This window comes from Chiloscyllium plagiosum, chromosome 41 (genome assembly GCF_004010195.1).
Source record: "Chiloscyllium plagiosum isolate BGI_BamShark_2017 chromosome 41, ASM401019v2, whole genome shotgun sequence".
NCBI lineage: Eukaryota > Metazoa > Chordata > Chondrichthyes > Orectolobiformes > Hemiscylliidae > Chiloscyllium > Chiloscyllium plagiosum.
In genome coordinates this window covers 18,068,801-18,090,417 of record NC_057750.1, presented here as the reverse complement: position 1 = coordinate 18,090,417, position 21,617 = coordinate 18,068,801, and the positions used below count along the sequence as shown (strand labels likewise).

The 21,617-nt window shown below is 41.0% G+C and overlaps 1 protein-coding gene across 2 annotated transcripts in view; it reads left to right on the top strand.

Annotated features, from left to right (window-relative positions):
• Positions 1–21,617, top strand: part of LOC122542905 (WD repeat-containing protein 62-like) — a 172,988-nt gene that overhangs the window by 5,361 nt on the left and 146,010 nt on the right. For both annotated transcript variants that reach the window (XM_043681047.1, XM_043681046.1), the window contains exon 2: positions 17,189–17,280. In XM_043681047.1, the coding sequence (XP_043536982.1) occupies positions 17,189–17,280 (92 nt within the window). The remainder of the gene's footprint in view (positions 1–17,188; positions 17,281–21,617) is intronic.

Genomic DNA, 21,617 nt, shown 5'->3' with positions numbered 1-21,617 from the left:
CAGTCAGCACTGTTATCATTCTTTTGCAATTACTCTTATTTAAGCTTAGCACAGTTGTTTCCAACCCTAAGTTCCTCCACCTTCATGTTATAGTTGCTGTTTCCCAGGGATAGTCATGGAGGTGTACAGCAAGTAAACAGTCCCTTCAGTCCAACACGTCTATGCTGACCAGATATCCTAAATTAATCTAGCCCAATTTGCCAGCATTTGGCCCATATCCCTCTCAGCCCTTACTATTCATATGCCAGTCCAGATGCCTTTTAAATGTTGTAATTGGACCAGCCTCCTCCACTTCCTCTGGCAGCTCATTCCATACATGGGCCAACCTCTGCATGAAAATGCTCCCCCTTTAGGTCCCTTTTAAATCTTTCCCCTCTCATCCTAAACCAATGCTCTCTAGCTCTGGACTCCCCCACCCCAGGGAAAAGGCCTTGTCTATTTACTCTATCCATGCCTCTCATGACCTTCTAAACCTCTATAAGGTCACCTCTTAGTCTCCAACGCCCTGTGAAAAACAACCCCAGCCTATTCAGCTTCTCCCTACAGCTCAAACCTTCCAAGCCTGGCAATATCCTTGTAGATATTTTCTGAATCCTTTCAACATATTGGGAAAAATTGAACAGCAACTACCTTCTACATTTAGCTTCAACCACTTACCAAGCTGAGGCATGGAGTCAGTGGCCAGGAGGTCAAATGTACCTCAGCGCCAGGGACTCGGGTTTGCTTCCACTCCCAGGCGACTCTCTTTGTGGAGTTTGCACATTCTCTTCTTGTCTGCATACTTTTACTGCAAATCTTTACTCTGACTTAATTTATGAAATCTGGTTGGATCCGCAACATATTGTTCAAGGAAACTGACCCCGATACATTTTCTCATGGCTTCCCTATTGATTTCAACTATCCCAATCTACGTGAAGATTAAAGTCATCCATGATTAATGTACTGCTTTTGCATGCCCTCTTCTTTCCTGATTTATTCTCTATCCCACAGTTGCGAATAGGGGCCCTGTAAACTACTACTATCAATATTTTCTTTTCCTTTTTATTCCATGCTGTATCAGCAATGATACACTACCACCCTTTCCTTTCACTTTACCCTTTCAGAAAGTCACATACTCATGAATATTTAATCCATTGCTTTGATATTATAACCATGTCTTTGTAGTGGCTGTTAGATCATTAAGCTGTATTTATTTTTTCTGAATACTGTGCATTCAAGGAAACAGCACTAATTTTGCCTTTGGATGAAAATGGAGATGAATGGCAAAATTTGCTATGCATATTTTCTGTTTCTGTAAACTTGGTTCCTTCCTGCATTCTAAATATTATCCAAATAGCTGCACAGTAACTCTGCCATATTCGTTTGCTTTGTAAGCCTATATTTCCCCTCTAATACTGTTACACTTAAACTATATTCCCTTTAAACCTTTTTAAATATCTTTTTCATTCAAAAGTTGGACAGACAAGACAGATATTGTGCAGAAATATTTTGGGTGGAAAACAAAAAAGAATACATTCTATGGATGAACTGTCCATACCACAGGGATGGGACGCATTGACTTTGTCATGGTTCTGATGTTTTTAGATGATATATTACTAACCACAAATATTGGAACATCCTTACTTCAGTAGCTGGTCATTTGGACCCAAGGTCTGTCTTTGAGTTGCCTGGTTTTCTTTTCAAATTCTTGAGTATTGCTTTTTCATTTGATTGAGAAAGTGAAAGGCATGTCGCCTTTCTGGAGATATGACAAATTGCAACTTAAAAATCCAAGAATCTACTGCGGTGTAGCTTTTCAACCTATTGACACTTGTCTAAGCTTGTCTCAAATGTATCAAATACAGCTTCTCCAAAAGTTGCAAGACTTTAAACAGTGAACATCACCCAGTTCCACTTTGGACATTTTTTTGAGGCAGATGGAGGGGAAAATACCTTGCACATTTGCTGCCACATAGTATTCAAACTTCAGTTTTTCTCGGCTTTTAATCAGAATGTTGTCTTTACAGATCATAGATGCTGATCTCATTCAGATATAATAAAACTTGAACTAATATAGGACTTCTGATGAATTCAAGCTATACGATCATTGATACAAAACATTCATAAAGCATTGGTGGCTCAGAGACATTATCTCTTGCTATTGATTCAAAAGGTTTGTGAATATATACTTATATGGGTGGCTTAGTAAGTTTGCAGATGAGAGAGATCAGTAGAGTTGTGGATAGTGTAGAAGGTTGTCAATGGATACAGATGATATACATCAGTTGCAGAAATGGGTGAGGCATGGCAAATGGAGTTTAACCTGGGCAAGTGAGGTGCTGCTCTTTGGGAGATCAAATGTTCAGGTATACAGTTAGTGGCAGGACCCTGAACAGCATTGATGTACAAGGGATGTTGGGGTTCATGTTCATAGCTCCCTGAAAGTGGGATAGGGTGGTAAAGGAGGCATATGGCATGCTTGCCTTTATTTGGTCGAGGAATTGAGTACAAGAGTCAGGGTGTCACATTGCAGCTTTATAAGACTTTGTTTAAACCACGCTTGGGATACTGTGATCAATTCTGGTTGCTACATTACAGGAAGGGTGTGGAGGCTTTGGATAGGGTGCAGAAGAGGTTTACCAGGATGCTGCCTGGATTAGAGAGTGTGAGCTATAAAGAGAGGCTAGAAAAACTAGGATTGGTGGGTTTTGAGAAGATTTGTAGCTCAGGTTGAGGTTCTGGATGTAGGTTTGCTTGCTGAGCTGGAAAGTTCGTTTTCGGATGTTTTATCACCATACTAGGTAACATCAGTGAGCCTCCGGATGAAGCACTGGTGGTATGGTTTGCTTTTCATTTGTGTGTTTAGGTTTCCTTGGGTTGGTAATGTCGTTTCCTGTGATGATGTCACTTCCTGTTCTTTTTTTCTCAGGGGGTGGTAAATGGGATTCAAGTCAATGTGCTTGTTGATAAGAGTTCCGGTTGGAATGCCATGCTTCTCGGAATTCTTGCAGTGTCTCTGTTTGCCTTGTCCCAGGATGGATGTGTTGTCATAAAGAAAATTAGAGGAAACCTTCAAGACCATCAGTAATACTCTCACTGGCATAAATTTCACCAAAGAGGAGGAAAACAACAACAAACTGCCATTCCTAGATGTCGTAGTAGAGTGAATAGCCAGTGGGGAACTTCAAACCAGCGGTCAGTAGGAAAACATACTGACCAAATACTGAACTATCTTCTGAAAACATGCTGCAGCACAGAAGAACTACAAAGAGCAGAGGAAACTTACCAATACAGCGTATTTAAACAGAACGGGTACCCAACGAACACAGTCCGCCAATTTCTCAGCAACAAACCCAAACAAACAGACAAAACACGTCTGGAAACCCTAGCCACTCTCTCCTACATCAAAGACATCTCGGAAATGTCTGGCTGACGACTCAGACCTCTTGGCATCGTGGTAGCCCACAAACCCACCAGCACACTAAAACAGCAGCTAATGAACTTGAAGAACCCTCTATAGGCAACAAGCAAAACTAATGTCATTTACAAAATACCTTGGAAGAATTGTAACAAACACTACATTGGACAGCCAGGCAGAAGACTAGCCACCAGGATACATGAACGTCAACTAGCCACAAAAATACATAACCCTCTCTCACTAGTATCTTTACGTACAGGTGAGGATGGACACCACTTCGACCGTGCCAACACATCCATCCTAGGACAAGGCAAACTGCGCGGATTCCGAGAAGCATGGCATTCCAGCATCCTCCAGTACTCTGAGTGAGGTGAGAGTGTCAGCCATTGACATCAAGGTCACATTTGACCCAGTGTGGCATCACGGTTTATCCTAGCAAAACTGTAATCTTTGGATATTGGAGCAAACTCTCCACTGGTAGGAGTTGTACTGGCGCATAGTCATACATGCATACAGCATGGAAACAGATCCTTTGGTACAACAAGTCCACACCAATAATGTTCCCAAACTAAACTAGTCCTATGTGCTTGGCCCATATCCCTCCATAGCTTTCCTATTCATGTAATTATTCAAATGTCTTCTAAATGTTGTAACTGAACCTGCAGCTTCTCTGACATGGTGGCTCAGTGGTGAGCATTGCCCCCCTACAGTGCCAAGATCCAGGTTAGATTCCACCCTCTGGGGTAGCCTGTGTGGGGTTTGTACATTCTCCATTGTGTCTGCACGGGTTTTCTCTGGATTCTCCGGTTTCATCCCACAGTTCAAAGATGTGTAGAGTAGGTGGATTGGCCACATAAATTTCCCTTAGTGTCCAGGCTGTTCAGTCTAGGTGGATTAGCTGTGGGACATGCAGGGTTACAGGGATGGGTTGGGATGTTCTTTGGAGGGTTGGTGTGGACTCGATAGGCTGAATGGCCTGCTTCCACACTGGGGTTGTTATGATTCCACACACAAACCGCTCAGTGGTTTTAAAACAAACGTAGCCCCTCGTGTCCTTTTTAAATCTTTGTACAGCTGAACCTCGATTATCTGGCATTCCATTATCAGAATATTTGCTTATTTGGCAAGATCGCAAGGTCCTGTTGCTTGGCTAAACAATGTTACTCCTGCCAGTGTCCTTTGGATAATCGAGGTTCCTCTGTATTTTTATTTAGAATCCCTACAGTGTGGAAACAGGCCCTTCGGCCCTACAAGTCCACACCAACCCTCTGAAGAGTATTCCACCCAAACCCATTGCTCTACATTTACCCCTAACCTACACATCCCTGAACACTATGGGCAATTTAGCATGGCCAATTCACCTCACCTGCACATCTTTGGATTGTGGGAGGAGGAGAAATTACAAACTCCACACGGACAGTTGTCCGAGGCTGGAGTCGAACCCGGGTACCTGGTGCTGTGAGGCAGCAGTGCTATCCCTGCGCCACTGTGCTGCCTTATTCTGTCATTCAAGGTATGCCACCTTGTTTTGAACTCTCCCACCCTAGGCAAAAGGCCTCAGTCATTCACCTTATCTATGCCTCTCATGATTATATAAAACCTCAATCAGGTCACTCCTGAACTTCCCACACTCCAGTGAAAAAAGTCCCAGACTTTCCAGTCTATTTTTATACCTCAAACCCTTTATTCCGTGCAACATCGAGGTAATTTTTTATGAACCCCCTCCAGTTTAATAATATCTTTCCTATAACCAGAACTGCACATAATACTCCAGAAAAGGCCTTACCAATGTCCTGAGGTCAATCATCTTAGCTGCAGAACAGCTCTACAGGAGTTCCTCAGGATAGTGTCCTAGGCCCAATCATTTTATGTTGCTTCATCAATGACCTTCCACCAAAAGATCAGAAGTGAGGATGTTTGCTGATAATTGTGCAATGTTCAGCACCATTTGTCCCTCTTCACATAATGAAGCAGTCCATGCTGAAATGCACAACGTAAAAGATCTTGCTTTTATAATCTGTTTTTGTTCCTTGCAAATTTACTCTCATATCATTTTCCTCTCTGAAACAATAACTCAGTATTATGGTTGACTTATTGGATAAATATTCACACAACATTAGATTAACTAATTCTTGCTCACTACTAATTACTAAATTTAACATGACCTGTCCCTTTGTTGGTTCTAACATGTATTGTTACCAATGACTATTCTGAACGCAAGTCAAGAAATATTATTAAGATCCCAACTGATGGAAATAAGACCATAAGATCGAGGATCAGAAATAGGCCAGTCAACAATCCAGTCCACTCCTTCATTCAATGAAATCATGACTGACCCGATAAACTTCAACTTGACTTTCCTGCTTTATCCTGATGACCCTTGATTCCCTTGCTGATCACAAATCCATTTACCTTGAATATACTTAACAACCCAGCCTTGACAGTTCTCTGTCATATTGGATAAATCTGAGAGAGTAGACTTGAATGACCATTCAAATACCTTTCCTGGATTCTGAAGAAGAGTCACTTGACCTGAAATGTTAACTCTGCTATCTCTCCATAGATGCTGCCAGACCTTAGTTATAGAGTTGCACAGCATGGAAGCAGGCATTTCGTTCCAACTCATCCATGCCAACCATACATCCTAAATTAATCTTGTTCTATTTCCCAGCATTCTACCCTATCCCTCTCAAGCTTCCGATTCATATACCTATCCAGATGTCTTTTAACTGTTATAATTGTACCAGCCGCCTCCATTTTCTCTGACAGCTCATTCCACACACCACCAATACCCTCTGCGTGAAAACATTGCCTCTCAGGTCTGTTTTAAATCTTTCCCCTCTCACCTTAGACCTATGCTGTCTAGTTTTGGACTCTGCTACCCTGAGGCAAAGACCTTGCCTATTCAACCAATCCATGCTCTCATGATATTATAAACCTCAACAAGGTTACCCCTCAGCCTCCTCTACTCCAGGGAAAATTGCCCCAGCCTATTCAGCTTCTCTCTGTAGCTCAAACCCTCCAACCCTGGCAACATCCTTGTAAATCTTTTCTGAACCCTTTCAAGTTTCACAACATCCTTCCTACAGCAGGGAAACCAGAATTGCACGCAGTATTCCGAAAGTGGTCTAACCAATGTTCTGTACCTCATGACCTCCCAGCTCTTATACTGAATGCACTGACCAGTAAAGGCAAGCATACCAAATGCTTTCACTAGCCTATCTACCTGCAACCCCGCTTTCAAGGAACTATGAACTTGCACTCCAAGGTCTCTGTTTAGCAACAGTTTCCAGGGTCTTACCACTAAGTATATACTTCCAGCCTTGATTTACCTTTCCAAAATGCAACATCTCACATTTATCTACTTTTAGCTCATCGGCCCGTCTGATCAAGATCCTGTTGTACTCAGAGGTAACTTTCTTCACTGTCATTACACCTCCAATTTTGGTGTCATTTGCAAGCTTACTAACCATACCTCCTTTGTTCACCTCCAAATCATTTATATAAATGATGAAAAGCAGTGGACCCAGCACTGATCCTTGTGGCGCCTTGCTGGTCACAGGCCCTCAATCTGAAAAGCAACATTCCTCCAACACCACCCTCTCTCTTCTACCTTCGAGCCAGTTCTGTATCCAATGGCTAGTTCTCCCTGTGTTCCATGTGATCTAAACTTGCTAACTAGTCTACCATGAGGAATCTTGTTCAATGCCTTACTGAAGTCCATATCAATCATGTCTACCGCTCTGCCCTCCTCAATCCTCTGTTACTGCTTCAAAAAATTCGATCAAGTTAGTGAGACGCTATTTCCCATGCACAATGTTGACTATCCCTAATCAGTCCTTGCTTTTTCAAATACATGTAAATTTCTGTCTCTCGGGATTCCTTCCAATAACTTGCTCACCATTGGTGTTGGGCTCACCAGCCTGTAGTTCCCTGGCTTTTCCTTATGACCTTTCTGAAATAGTGGCACCACATTAGCCAACCTCCAGTCTTCTGGCACCTAACCTGTGACTATTAATAATCCAAATATCTCAGCAAAGAGCCCAGCAATCACTTGCTTAGCTTCCCATGGAGTTCTAGAGTACACCTGATCAGGTCCCTAGATTAATCAATCTTCATGCACTTTAAAAAAGTCCAGAACCCCCTCCTCAGCAATATGGACATTTTTCAAGATGTTGCTATTTATTTCCCCACTTTCTCTATCTTCCATATCCTTTTCCACAGTAAGCACTGATGCGAAACACTCACTTAGTATCTCCCTCATCTGCTGCAGTTTCACACAAAAGTGGCCTTGCTGATCCTTAACGGGCTCTGTTCTCTTCCTTGTTACTGTTATCTCCTTATTGCACTTGTAGAATCCCTTTGTATTCTTCTTAATCCTATTTGCCAAAGCTATCTTATGTCCCCTTTTTGCCCTCCTGATTTCTCTCTTAAGTATACTCCTGCTCCCTTTACACTCTTCTAAGGATTCACTCATAATTTCTTTCTTATTCTTGAATAAAACCTCAATTTCTTTAGTCATCCAGCATTCCTGAATAACCAGCCTTGCCCTTCACCCTAACAGGAATACAGAACAACCTTGATTATCCGAACGAGATGGGCGGGAAATATGTTGTTAGGATAATGTTTTTACGGGACTTAGAGATCTTGTTCGGATTATCCAAAAGTCAGATAACTGTATACTGTCTCTGGAGCAATACTGGAATGATCACCTTATTGGGATTGTACTTTATTGGGGGAGGGGGGTGGGGGAGGTTTAGTCAGCAGGAAATTGAGAAACAAATTTCTAAGGTGATCTCAATGATCTGTAAGAATAATAGGGTGGTTATGGTCATGAAGTTTAACTTTCCAAACACAGATTGGACTGCCATTCCGTTAAGAGCTTGGATGGAGAGGAATTTGTGAAGTGAGTACAAGAAAATTTTCTGATTCAGTATGTGGATGTAACACCTAGAGAAGGTGCAAAATGTGATCTACTCTTGAGTAATAAGGCTGTTCAGATAAGGTTTGTGAAGTTAATTCTTCAAGGTGAAGCAAAATCATAACTTGTTAATGTGATAGGAAGAATACCTATTCAGCTCAGACATGTGACCATCTTAACACCTTGTGTTTATCTCATTACCTCTGAAGGAGACTGCAATGTGAGCAGTGAATGCAGTAGACTAGATTCAGAGGAGTACAAGTTTTTCTCCTAGAAGGTATATTTAGAGCCTTGGACAATGAGGAGGAAGGAGCTGAATAAGCAAATATTGCACATTCTGCCATTACATGAGAAGGTGCAGTAGGGGTGTGAGGAAACATTAGGAGTGGACCAAGAGATCGTAGCCCTTGTGAACTGATACTAGGAGCAAAGGGAGAATGTGTTTATTGGTGGTATCCTGCTGGATGTAGGATGATCCTTTGAATGTGGAGACTGGTGAGTGGAAAGTAAGGACAGTGGAACCCCGTCATTGTTCTGGAAAAAGGTGAGGGCAGAATTGTGGGAGATGAGACAGATGAACTTGAGGGGTTAAACCACCATCATTCATGTCTCTATAATGCAAGAATAACTTTATGGTCTGAGAGGGCTATAACAACTTTTTATTGCCAACTTTGTGTAAAAATGTTCAGTGTCTTAACCACCATAACAACCAGATACAAAGTTCTGGTATAAGTCTATCACCTTTAGTACAATATTCATGCCACATGACCCAAGTGTCCTGGTTGTGAATATGGGATTTTGCCTCCATGAGAAATGTGCAGTGGTCAATCTCATTGTCATGAACAGATGCATCTCTGGTAAGGAGGTGAATTCAAGTTTGTTGTTCCCTGTTGGTTAACTTTGTTTTTTTTCCCCCTATTGCCTGCCAGACACAGTCAAGCAGCTATCCCCTTTAGAATTCAACCAGCTTGGTCAGTAGCTGATTCACTCTTGGTGATGAACATTATCAAAATACTTTCTGGGACCTTGCCATGCTCAGTGTTTCCTCCAAGTTGGTGTTGACTCAGTGGGCTGAATGGCCTGCTTCCATACTGTAGGGATTCTATGATTTTATGTGTGGTCAAATGGAAGAGTACTAACTTATGAAATAAGAGGAAGTGGATAAGCCTGAGCAAGAATCTTTTGATTTCTTCCCAGATATAGCTTTGGAAGTTTTGGCTGTAAAGCATTCTGTAAACTGGGGAACTGTTGGTCAGGGTCTAAAATCTCCCTTCCCACCGAACCTTGATGTGACATGTGGGTCTGTTGATGGAAGTCTGGAAAGGATTTTTCAGTAAAACACCTTTGACCACAATGCAAACGATCCAACTGACTGGAGCTTTCTGTGTCAATGTGACCAGTCTATCCTTTGTGACTCCTCCGTTAGTGTTGACACTTCTGTTTCTGTGGGCCAGTTCACAGCTTAGTACAGCCACGAATGGTGGTCATCAGAATGACTGACTGGAGAAGGTAGATACCAGGATGATATTTCCTTTTGAGGGAGATTAAAACCAGGATGAATAGCTTAAAAAAATCTCCGTTTTAAGACTGACAAGGAAAATCATTTTTTGTTCAGTTATTTTTGTTAGGTAGAATTTACTTCTTGATAGTACAGGCTGGATCTTTAAAATTATTCACAGCTGAGTTATATTTTTGATCGATAAGGGAATTGAGGGCAATGGAATGCAGATAGAAAAGTGGAGCTGAGACCACGACCAGATGCACCATGATATTGAATAGTGGAATAGGCCTGAAGGGCCAAATGGCTTTCGATTACTAAGTGCTGTGTTCCTATGATGTGATCAACCGTATAAGAGGATGAAGGAGGAACATCCTATTCATATGAGGGGTGAATGTGATTAACATTTCCAATTAATCAATTGATTACTTGTACCCTTCAATTTATCTCTGAGGTTTACAGAAGTTAGTGGTTGAGATTTCAAATATTTGCAATTGCAACTTTGAATAACTGTTCATTCTTTCTGGCAATGTGACAAATGACTACTAAAATTTTACAGATCCTTGGACTGGAGATAAGCCTCAAGTAGTGGTGGTGAGCTAAATGTATTGCCAATTCTTGTATGATCTGTTTAGAAAATTGATTACATGTCTGAATATACTGCAGTTGTGAGGTGGAATAGGACCAAATGTCTTGCTTATGAGCAAGTGTGCTTTATGCTAATATACTTTTAAGCTAAAGCTAATCACTGATGTTGCTTCAAGTACTTTAGCTTAAAGTACTTTGAGCAACATCAGTGATTATCATTAAGGCTAGTCCTTTAATTCAGGTAAATTCCTGGTCTGTGCATGTTGGTAAACACAGGCACTAGAACAAAAGCAAAAATCTGGAAACCAGAAATCAAACAAAAATAATATTTCAGCTGCTCTTGCAGTATGTCTTGTGGTGGATGTAATATATCATGTTGTTAGTATTTTGTTTAACACTAGCACAAAAATGGGCTTCTGTACCTAGAAGATAATGGCTTGGAGTGTCAGTGGGAACAAATTAATTCAAATGCTGGAATCTGTCCTGAAAACAAATGCTGGAGATCGCAGCCGGTCAGACAGCATCCATGGAGAGAACAGAGAGGGCTCTGATGAAAAGTCATCTAGGGTCAAAATGTTGGCTTGTTCTCTCTGGGTGGATGCTGTCTGACCCACTGTGATCTCCAACGTTTGTTGTTTTCGGCTTGGAATCTTATCTAGGTCAGGATCCAAAGTAAAAGAAAAATCTTCAGGAATTCACAGCTATAACCACAAGTATGCTTTGGGGAATAATCTATAAATCCATCTCTAGGAATTATTTTTAAAAACAAACCACTTGAATGATCTGAGTGGGCAATGGAAGCAAAATCATAACTTGCTAATGTGATAGGAAGAATACCTATTCAGCTCAGACATGTGACCATCTTAACTCCTTGTGTTTATCTCATTACCTCTGAAATATTTTGATTGGCCTGTTACTGCATGTTGTGATGAATGCCAGTGATCTCAAGTGGAACAGTGTATTTCCTAACTTTCACATTTATGCTTTTAGAACTAATCCTACATTAGCACAGCAGGTCAGGCAGAATCAAAGGAACAGGAGAATCGACGTTTAGGGCATAAGCCCTTCTTCAGCCTGAAGAAGGGCTTATGCCAGAAACATCGATTCTCCTGTTCCTTTGATGCTGCCCAACCTGCTGCGCTTTTCCAGCAACACATTTTTAAGCTCTGATCTCCAGCATCTGCAGTCCTCACTTTCTCCTAACTAATCCTACATGTATGCTTCTGATTTTGGCACAGTAAAATACTCTTATTCAATGCTTGTCCGGCTCTATGCCATTCCACCCACTTCCTATGAAGCAATGTTTTGATAACCATGTTCTACCTATGAATTTCCACTGACTTGACTCGTACAGCACTGGAAGAAACTCTTTACTGTGTAAGCTCTCTTTAAAGAGTATGATTTCTCCAAAAACCTGAAAACTTCCATGTTAAGTGCAGATCCATTCCCTTATGGAAATTACCATCTATGTGAGACTTTCTTCCTGTTTGTCCTACGTAGTGTTTCTGGCAGTTCTTGCATGGAGTTTTGTAGACGACGTTGGTCTTGTCCATGGGATGTACTGGGTCTTTTAAGTTTGTTTAAGTTTAAGAAACCACATTGAAGGGCAACAAACTCACGGAAGAAGCACAACAAACGATCAGACAGACAGTTGCACCTACTCTGAGCCGAACGAGGGAAGGAAACAAACTGAACACAAGAAAAGAAAGCCCTAGAAAACCTCAAAAAAGACAAAACATCGTTATATTACCTGCAGACAAAGGTCAGCTCACAGTCATCCTGAACAGAAGGGACTACATAGAGAAAGCCAATGCACTACTCGCAGGCACCAACACCTACCAACAGGTGGCGCTAGACCCGACCCCACAACTAGGAAACAAAATGACATATCTCCGAAGAAAATTACACCATTCCGGACAATTAAACAAGACGGAATTCCAAAAAATGAAACCAGACGGGACCAACACCCCATGATTCTACGGACTACCAAAGATCCATAAACCAGGAGCCCCCCTCAGACCCAAAGTCTCACTACCCGGAACACCAACTTACAGACTGGCCAAAGAACTACACGCAAGACTGAAATACCTAGTAGAAGAGTCACAGCACTCCAACCACTGCACCCAGGAATTCCTAAAATCATCAAAAACACCAAAATAGAGAAAGACAAAACAATGATCTCATTCGACGTAACAGCAATGTTCACCTCCATCAACATCGACCTGGCAAAGGAAACACTTACCACACTTTTAGAAGAGACCATCACACACACCCCAACCACCATCAATCACATTACCAACGAAAACATCATGAAGCTAGTGGATCTGTGCCTCACCACCCACGTCACCTTTAACAACATAGTCTACAAACAAACCAATGGCACTCCTATGGGATCTACGCTATCATTCATAGCAGAAGCAGTAATGCAAAGACTAGAACAAACAGCCCTACCAACCATCAAACCAAAAATCTGGGTCCGCTACGTAGATGACACCTTTGTCATCACAAAACAAAACAAGATAGAAGAGACATTTAACATCATCAACAACACCCTCACAGGCATAAAGTTCACCAAGGAGGAAGAAAGCGACAACAAACTCACATTCCTGGACATCACAGTCAAAAGAATGGACAACGGTGAACTACAAACCTGCGTATACAGAAAACCGACAAACATTGACCAAATACTTAACTACACCAGCAACCATCCGAACACACAAACGAAACTGTATCAGGACACTATTCCAATGAGCCACATCACACTGCAGCACATACGAACTTCGGAAAACAGAGGAGAACCACCTATACAACGTATTCGAGAAGAACGGATATCAAAAAATACAGTCCACAGATTCCTCAAGAACAAACCACGACAAGCAGACCAAACACACCCAGAAACCCTAACCACCTTACCATACATCAAAGAAGTTTCAGAAATGACAGCCAGACCACTAAGACCCCTCGAAATCGTAGTAGCACAGAAACCCACCAACACACTCAAACAAAAACTAACAAACTTAAAAGACCCAGTATAACCCATGGACAAAACCAACGTTGTGTACAAATTTCCATGCAAGGACTGCCACAAACACTACATAGGACAAACAGGAAGAAAGGTAGCCACCAGTTAGCCACAAAAACACACGACCGTCTCTCCCTCGTAGCCCTACTCACGGAGGAAAAAAACCACCATTTCGACTGGGACAACACATCTATCCTGGGACAGGCTAAGCAAAGGCATGCCAGAGAATTCCTAGAGGCCTGGCACTCCAACCACAACGCCATAAACAAACACATAGATCTCGATACCATCTATCAACCCCTCAGAAAACGAACAGGAAATGACATCACCACAAACCCCAGGAACCCCATCCAGGACAAACATATAAATAGGAAGCAGGAGACAACAGCTTCGCTTCACTTGGAGGTCGCCACTGATGATGTTACCTAGTCAGGTAATGAAATGTCTGGCTATCAAACCTACAGCTCAGCAAACAAACCTACACCCTAAACCTCAACCTGAGCTCTAAACCTTCACAAACCTTGCAAAGATTGATTATTTATCGTCGTGCGTACCGAAGTACAGTGAAAAGCTTTGTTTACCAAAAGTACAGCCAGATCCTGGTAAGCAAGGATGCACAGATCAAAAAGTCTTAGAGGCATACAGGCTACATTGCACAGGGTGTACACTAGGCGAGAGCAACGATAGTAAGGTCAGTATTATTTGAGGCTAGAGGGTCCATTCATCAGTCTAATAACAGCCGGGAAGAAACTGCTCCTAAACCTGCTAATGCGTGTGTTCAGGCTTCTGTATCTCCGGCTTGACAGAAGAGATTGTAGAAGATTACTGGGGTGCGACTGGTCATTGATGTTGACAGTAGTGAGCCGTGTAAATGGAGTCTATGAGTGGAAGGTTGACTTCCGAGATGGTCTGGGCTATGCACACAACCTTCTGTAGTTTATGGTCCAGAACAGAGCAGTTACCATACCAGGTTGTTATGCACCCGGTCTGTAGGCTTTCAATGGTGCATTTGTAGAGATTGGACATGCCAAATATCCTCAGTCATTTGAGGAAGAGGCAGCGTTGTTGTGCCTTGTTGACCATCGCATCTATGTGGGAAGTCCAGGATAGGTTGTCAGTTATCGTTAGAGGAACTAGACGCTCTCCACCATCTCAACCTCAGTTCCGTTGACGTAGGTGGGAGGGCATGTTCTTTCTGAAATCAATGATCAGTCCTTTAGTTTTGCTGACGTTGAGAGGTTGTTCTCATTGCACCACATCACCTAGCTCTCCAACTCTCGTCTGTATCAATCAGTTTCTTTGCAATAATGTTTAACACTCCATTTGTTTTCTGCTGTATTTGCTATGCCTGCATGCCAACCTTTAGTGAAATGAGGACAGCAGTTCCATGTGTCTCGCCTACCATTTAGTTTAAGGTCAACAAAGTCTTCCTGATATCACAAAAAGTTAGCACTTGGTTTCAAGTTTAAATTCAACATCATAAATAACAATGTACAACGCAAAATATAGTGGCAATAATAGTTGAAGTATAACCCATTTAAAACAAAATCAAATTGCTGGAAACGCTCAGTAGGTCTGGCAGCATCTGTGGAGTGAAATCAGTTAACCCTCAGAAGGGTCAAATGAATAATTAATTTGAAATTTGATCAATATCTTGATAACTTCAAAGTTACACAACTTCACCCAGGATGAAGGCAGTTGACAGATGAATGAGGCAAGGTTCAAAGCCACAGATTTAAAATAACAGTTCAACATTAATTGAGGGGAAAAAAAGCTAAGAAAGCCAAACAAAACTTTTATTAACGCATTGAGAAGATCTGAAGTGCATTGCTTGAAAGAGTTGTGGAAGCAGCTCACTTAGATAATAATTTCCATAAGGGAATGGATCTGCACTTCACAAGGAAGTTTTCAGGTTTTTGGAGAAATCATACTCTTTAAAGAGAGCTTACACAGTAAAGAGTTTCTTCCAGTGCTGTACGAGTCAAGTCAGTGGAAATTCATAGGTAGAACATGGTTATCAAAACATTGCTTCATAGGAAGTGGGTGGAATGGCATAGAGCAGGACAAGCATTGAATAAGAGTATTTTACTGTGCCAAAATCAGAAGCATACATGTAGGATTAGTTCTAAAAGCATAAATGTGAAAGTTAGGAAATACACTGTTCCACTTGAGATCACTGGCATTCATCACAACATGCAGTAACAGGCCAATCAAAACATTTCAGAGGTAATGAGATAAACACAAGGTGTTAAGATGGTCACATGTCTGAGCTGAATAGGTATTCTTCCTATCACATTAACAAGTTATGATTTTGCTTCCATTGCCCACTCAGATCATTCTCGTTTTTAAAAATAATCCCTAGAGATGGTTTTACAGATTATTCCCCAAAGCATACTTGTGGTTATAGCTGTGAATTCCTGAAGTTTTTTTTTACTTTGGATCCTGACCTAGATAAGATTCCAAACCGAAAACAACAAACGTTGGAGATCACAGTGGGTCAGGCAGCATCCATCCAGAGAACAAGCCAACATTTTGACCCTAGATGACTTTTCATCAGAGCTCTAGCCAGGTAATGAAATGTCTGGATATCAAACCTACAGCTCAGCGAGCAAACCTACACCCTAAATAATCAATCGATTATAGTAGAGAAGTTACACTATGGCGAGAGGGTAATTGTTAGACTGTCCCTACTGTATTCGTAATGTTAGGTAGCTTATTTAAGAGGTATTAGTGGTGAAGGCTGTTCAGATAAGGTTTGTGAAGTTAATTCTTCAAGGTGATGTCTTATGGATTATTTAGCAGGTGGGGCCCAAAACAGCTGGAATGAGGTGATTTTATTGAAATGTAATTTTCCAAGGGAGCTTGAAAGACTAGATGCTGGATGTAAGTTTTCCCTGCTGGGAGAATTGAGAACTTTGGGAGCACTTCCAAACCAAGGACTCCCATTTAAGATCAAGATGGGCAGGAACTTCCCAGTGAGCATCATTGATTTTGAAGAACATATTCAAACAGATCATTGTACTCTGAATAGTTGAGGATTATGTAGGACAGGCAGGAAAGTGAAGTCAAGGCTGTCCGAAACTTCGACTCTCCTGCTCCTCGGATGCTGCCTGACTGACGGTGCTTTTCCAGCGCCATGCTCTTCGAATCCGATCAGCTGCTGTCTTATTGAATGATTTGTGAAGCTTGAAGGGACATATGGCCTCTCCTGCTCCTATTGCTTTTATTGGTACTAAACCAAAAATATCTTCCTCCTTATAAAACAAAAAGTAACCCAAATGGGCAAGGCAGTTCTGTCTAAGCTATTTAACTTGAAAAGCATTTATAATTGGGTGTCCTGCTGAAATGATGGCATAGGTTTAAAGACAAATTACGTCTTCCTGCTATCCTCAAATAATTTATTTTTCAATCATGTTCGTTCTCATAAGACAGCAACAAAAACTTCATGTAAGGAATTTGTTTTCTTCAAGAGTTTTTTTGCCTTGTACATTTTAGATATGCGAGTGTTTTCTCATTTAATTATCGTTCCTCCTCACCCATCCTTTGTAACTTTTGCATTTCCAGGCATTGAATTCTAGATTTGTAAACCAATATTTTGATTTTGTGCTCAGTTTTTAGGTTGGTGAAAGAAACAACTTCTTGGTTCATAAAATACACTGCAGCTTGGTTGGGCTGATGTAACGTAACGCCATTGTTCTCTTAAATGACCTTTTAATTGACTTCTTGAATGTCATTTAATTTGAGAATTTTCTTTCTCTTCAGATTACTCTGGACAAAGTAATTGGAATTACAGCTTCCAGCAGCAGTAGTTTAGCCTGTGATTTAACCACAGGAGTAGTGGCATATCCGGCAGGGTAAGTGGCAAAAGCATTGTGGGATTGATGTGTAAGCATTAATGGTACAAGTTTGGGTAACAAGCACTGTCTTTTAGAACCAAGCAGAACAACACTTCTGCACATTGACCTCTGCTTTGCAGGTTATTTTACCTGCTATATAACTGTAGAAATACAGAAACATCATTTTGTTTGTCAATATTTAAGCATTTTAATAAATAATGTAGGATATCCAAAATTGTGCAATTTTTAAAAAAAATTAAACAGCTGTCTGCTGGCGTATAACTGCTACTGGAAATACCTCCATAATACTCCACAAATGAAAAAGATGGTGCAGATTTGCACCATTTTAATTTCTTTATCTCAACCATAGTGTTTAGGATGTAGCAGATTGATATTTCTAATAAGAAGCAAGTAGATACTTCAGTCTGTTGCCTCCAGTTGAATGTAGAAACAGAATATAATAGCAAAAGTCAGCGATTCAAGCATGCTTTGCCATTCATTATAATCATGTCCAATCATTTAACTTAGCCCTTTCCCTAAGAATTATATCTAACTGCTTCTGAAAATATTCAATATTTTGGCCATCTGTTTTCTGTGGCAGAAAATTACACAGACTCACCTCTGGGTGAAAAAATTCTCTTACCCTCAGTATCATGTAGTCCAACCTACATCCTTAGATTGTGACCAAGGTTTGAGTTTCACAGTTTTTGGGAAAAGCCATTTCTACATTTACCCTACCCTGAGCAATACTGGAATTTTGTAGATTTCTGTGTCATATCCTGAATTCTTCACGAAGGCCAACATTGCCATGTATCTTCATCGCTTGTTGTACCTTCATCGCTTGTTGAACCTTCATGCTTGCTTTCAATGGTCTCCAGGTCTCCCAGGTCTCTTTCCCAATCTATTGCCATTAAGATAACTTACCTTTCTGTTTTTGCAACCTACTTCAAAAGGAATTTAGACAAACATGAACATGCAGGAAATAGAGGGATATAGACCATATCCATGCAGATGGTATTATTTAAGTGGCACAGGCATTGTGGACTGAAGAGTCTGTTCCTGTGTTTATAGTGTTCTGTGTTTTAATGTGGAATCTCTAATTTGTCCACATTATACTTCATCTGCCATAACTTCACCCATTCTCTCAACGTGATCAAATCATCTGGAAGTATCCTTATTATAGATTAGATTACTTACAGTGTGGAAACAAGCCCTTCGGCCCAACAAGTCCACACCAACCATCCAAACCCATTCCCCTACATTTACCCCTTCACCTAACACTGCAGGCAATTTAGCTAGCATGGCCAATTCACCTAACTTGCACAATTTTGGACTGTGGGAGGAAACTGGAGCACCAGAGGAAACCCACGCAGACAGTGGGAAAATGTGCGAACTCCACACAGATGATTGCCTGAGACGGGAATTGAACCCAGGTCACTGGCACTGTGAGGCAGCAGTGCTAACCACTGTGCCACCGTGCATCCCTGCATCATCGTCATCATAGTGCATATCCTCCCCCCCCCCCCCCCCCATTCAGCTATCCGAAAGTAGAGCATTCCTATGAAACCTTTCGTAAGCCAATGGCGTAAAGTGGAGAAGCATTCATTTATATGGGAAAAACTTCGCCTTGTAAAAGCGAAAATCCTCTTTGGATTTCTTTTGGTTCGTGAAACAGGTACTAATGTCGGTCTTTCGTAAAAAGGAAGTGATGTAAAGCCAACTTTTGAAAGATGGGGATACCTTATGCTTTAATTTTACATGCTAATCTCTTATGTGATATCATATGAGAAGCCTTCTGGAAGTCCAAATAAACCACATCCACCAGCTCCTCCTTATCAACTGTGCTAGTTACATTCTCACAAAATTCCAGTAGATTGGTTAGTAAAGATTTCTCTTTTGTAAATCCGTGCTGACTCTGTCTAATTCTGTAACTGTTTTCCAAGTGCTATGCTATTAACCCTTCTATAATGGACTCTAGCATTGACCCTACTACCAATGTCAAGCTAGCCAGTCTATAATTCCCTGTTTTCTCTCTGCCTCCGTTTTAGATAATATTTTAGATACATTAACTAACCATCCAATTCATTGGAACTGTTCTAGAATCTGTATAATCTTGAAAGATGACCATCAATGCGTTCACTGTTTCTATTTCACTCCCTTTTAAGCACCCTAGTGCATAGATTATCAGACCCTAGGGATTTGCCGGCTTTTAATCCTATTAATTTTCCCAACACCATTTTTTTCAGTTCCTTCCCCTGTATTCCCCAATATATTTGGAATGTTATTTGAGTCCTCCTTGTGGAGACAGAACTATCTTTTTGTTCCCCATTATAACTTCCACTGTTTTTGACTGTAAGGAACCAACATTTATCATCACCAATATTTTTCTCTTCATGTACATATTGCTTATAAAAGCTTCTACAGGTATGTTCCCTGCAAGCTTGCTCTTGTGTTCTATACATCCCTTCATCTTTTTCTGAAATCTAAATTACTCCCAATCTTCAGTTATGCTGCTGCAATTTTTGTTTGACCAATTTGTATGCCCCTTCCTTGAGTCTAATAGTATCCCTAATTTCCCTTGGTAGTTTGGTCAGGCCACATTTCCCATTTTAGTTTTGTGCCAGACAGGAACTAACATTCATTGCCGTTCATCTCGGCACTCTTTAAATGTTTGCCATTGCCTATTCACTTTAAGAAAATTTGTGCAAAACATAGCCAGGCCGCACCTCATACCTTCATAGTTTCCTCTCTTTTTAGATTCATGGCCCTTGTCTCGGAATCAACTAGATCACTTTCTTTTTTAGTGACATTCTATCATATTATGGTTACCCGACCTTAAGGTATTCACACAGATTGGCAATTATTCCTATCTCATTTCATCCCAATCCAGGAAAACTGGTTCTTTAGTTGGTTCCTCAATGTATTGATCCAGAAAACTATCCCATACGCTTTTCAGGAATTGCTTCCACTGTGACTCTTGTTTTTTGCCCAGTCTGTATGCAGATATACATGTATCCATAATTATAGCTGTCCCTTCACTGGGGGATGACTTGCTTCCAGTTTAGTTCAGCAAGTTCCAGGATAGCTGATGGGTCCAGTGTATCTGCAGTCTCCACCAGATATGGAGCAATATTAGGTGGATGAGTTGTTTTAGTTTGTGAACTCCCTCTGATGCCTACCCTTTACTTCTGATCAAACCTTTATGATTTTCAATGTGGTCATTCAATTTAGAATGAGCTTTCTGCATTTTGCTTGGTCACAAGGCAGGATCTCCCTTGATTGGGCAGGTATGTTTGACCTCTTCAGGGAGGCTTTGAGGTTATAATTAAAAGATGGTGGTGATACAACAACTTGTGGGTACCATCAGCATGTGCCATTTCTGTCAAGACCAGCTAATATATTGGTCAATAAGAGCCCACCCAGATCAGAACTCAGCATGGAGAGGAATTCAAGGTTAGAGAAGCAGACAATGCTCACTGAAGGACAATGTTTTGAACTCCTCACCTGAAATTGTTTTTGATTTGCATGTCCTCAACTCCATTCCTTTGATACTCCATTTGTCTCAGACTGTGGGATACCCTGGAGCGGAGATAGTTGAAAAAGGCAGTTGACATCTGATAAAGCAAAGTCTTTGGAGCAGATGAAATGTCAGACATATTTCAGAATGAATTTCAAAGTTATACTATTGGCACAATTGTGCAACCAAACACTTCTCAACTAGGACACTGGAAGTATGTTTCGGACTTCTGTCGGACTCAGCCCTGCTCTGTGCCAAAGGGGTGATCATGCCAAGGATTCTCCTAAACTGTCTTTTCTCATTACTGAGGAACTTATTCCAGAATCTTGGTGCAGTTTTTTAACCATTAAGAGGGATGTTTGCAGGTTTGGGAAAAATGCAAGGAATAGTACCAGGCACTGTATTTGAATGATTTTAGTCAGTTTGTGAAGGTATTTGTTGTAAAAAATCCAAAGGTATAATTTCCAGGAAGGCACATGACTTCAGTCAAGTGCCTGTCCAGACAGTTGCTGTGTTAATGGATGCAATGTTTGTCATGCTGAGTTTATGATAAGCAGAGAAAACACATTAAAATCAAAACAAAATGAGTAGTCCTAGAGCAGAAGGTTAAAAGCTTTAATTCAAGAAAAGTTGTCACCTCAGCAGAAGTAAATTTATTCTGTGAAACATGCATATTGTGAGATGTATTGTAGTTGTCCAAACTGAATAGGAAATTTTTGGCTACATAATTGTGAAAGGTCATGTCGGCAGGCTCTGGAGAGGGAGGAGGAATCCTAAACTGTCTCAACAATCCAGTGAAAAGAACTAGGAACAGCCAATTAAGAAACGATTTAATATT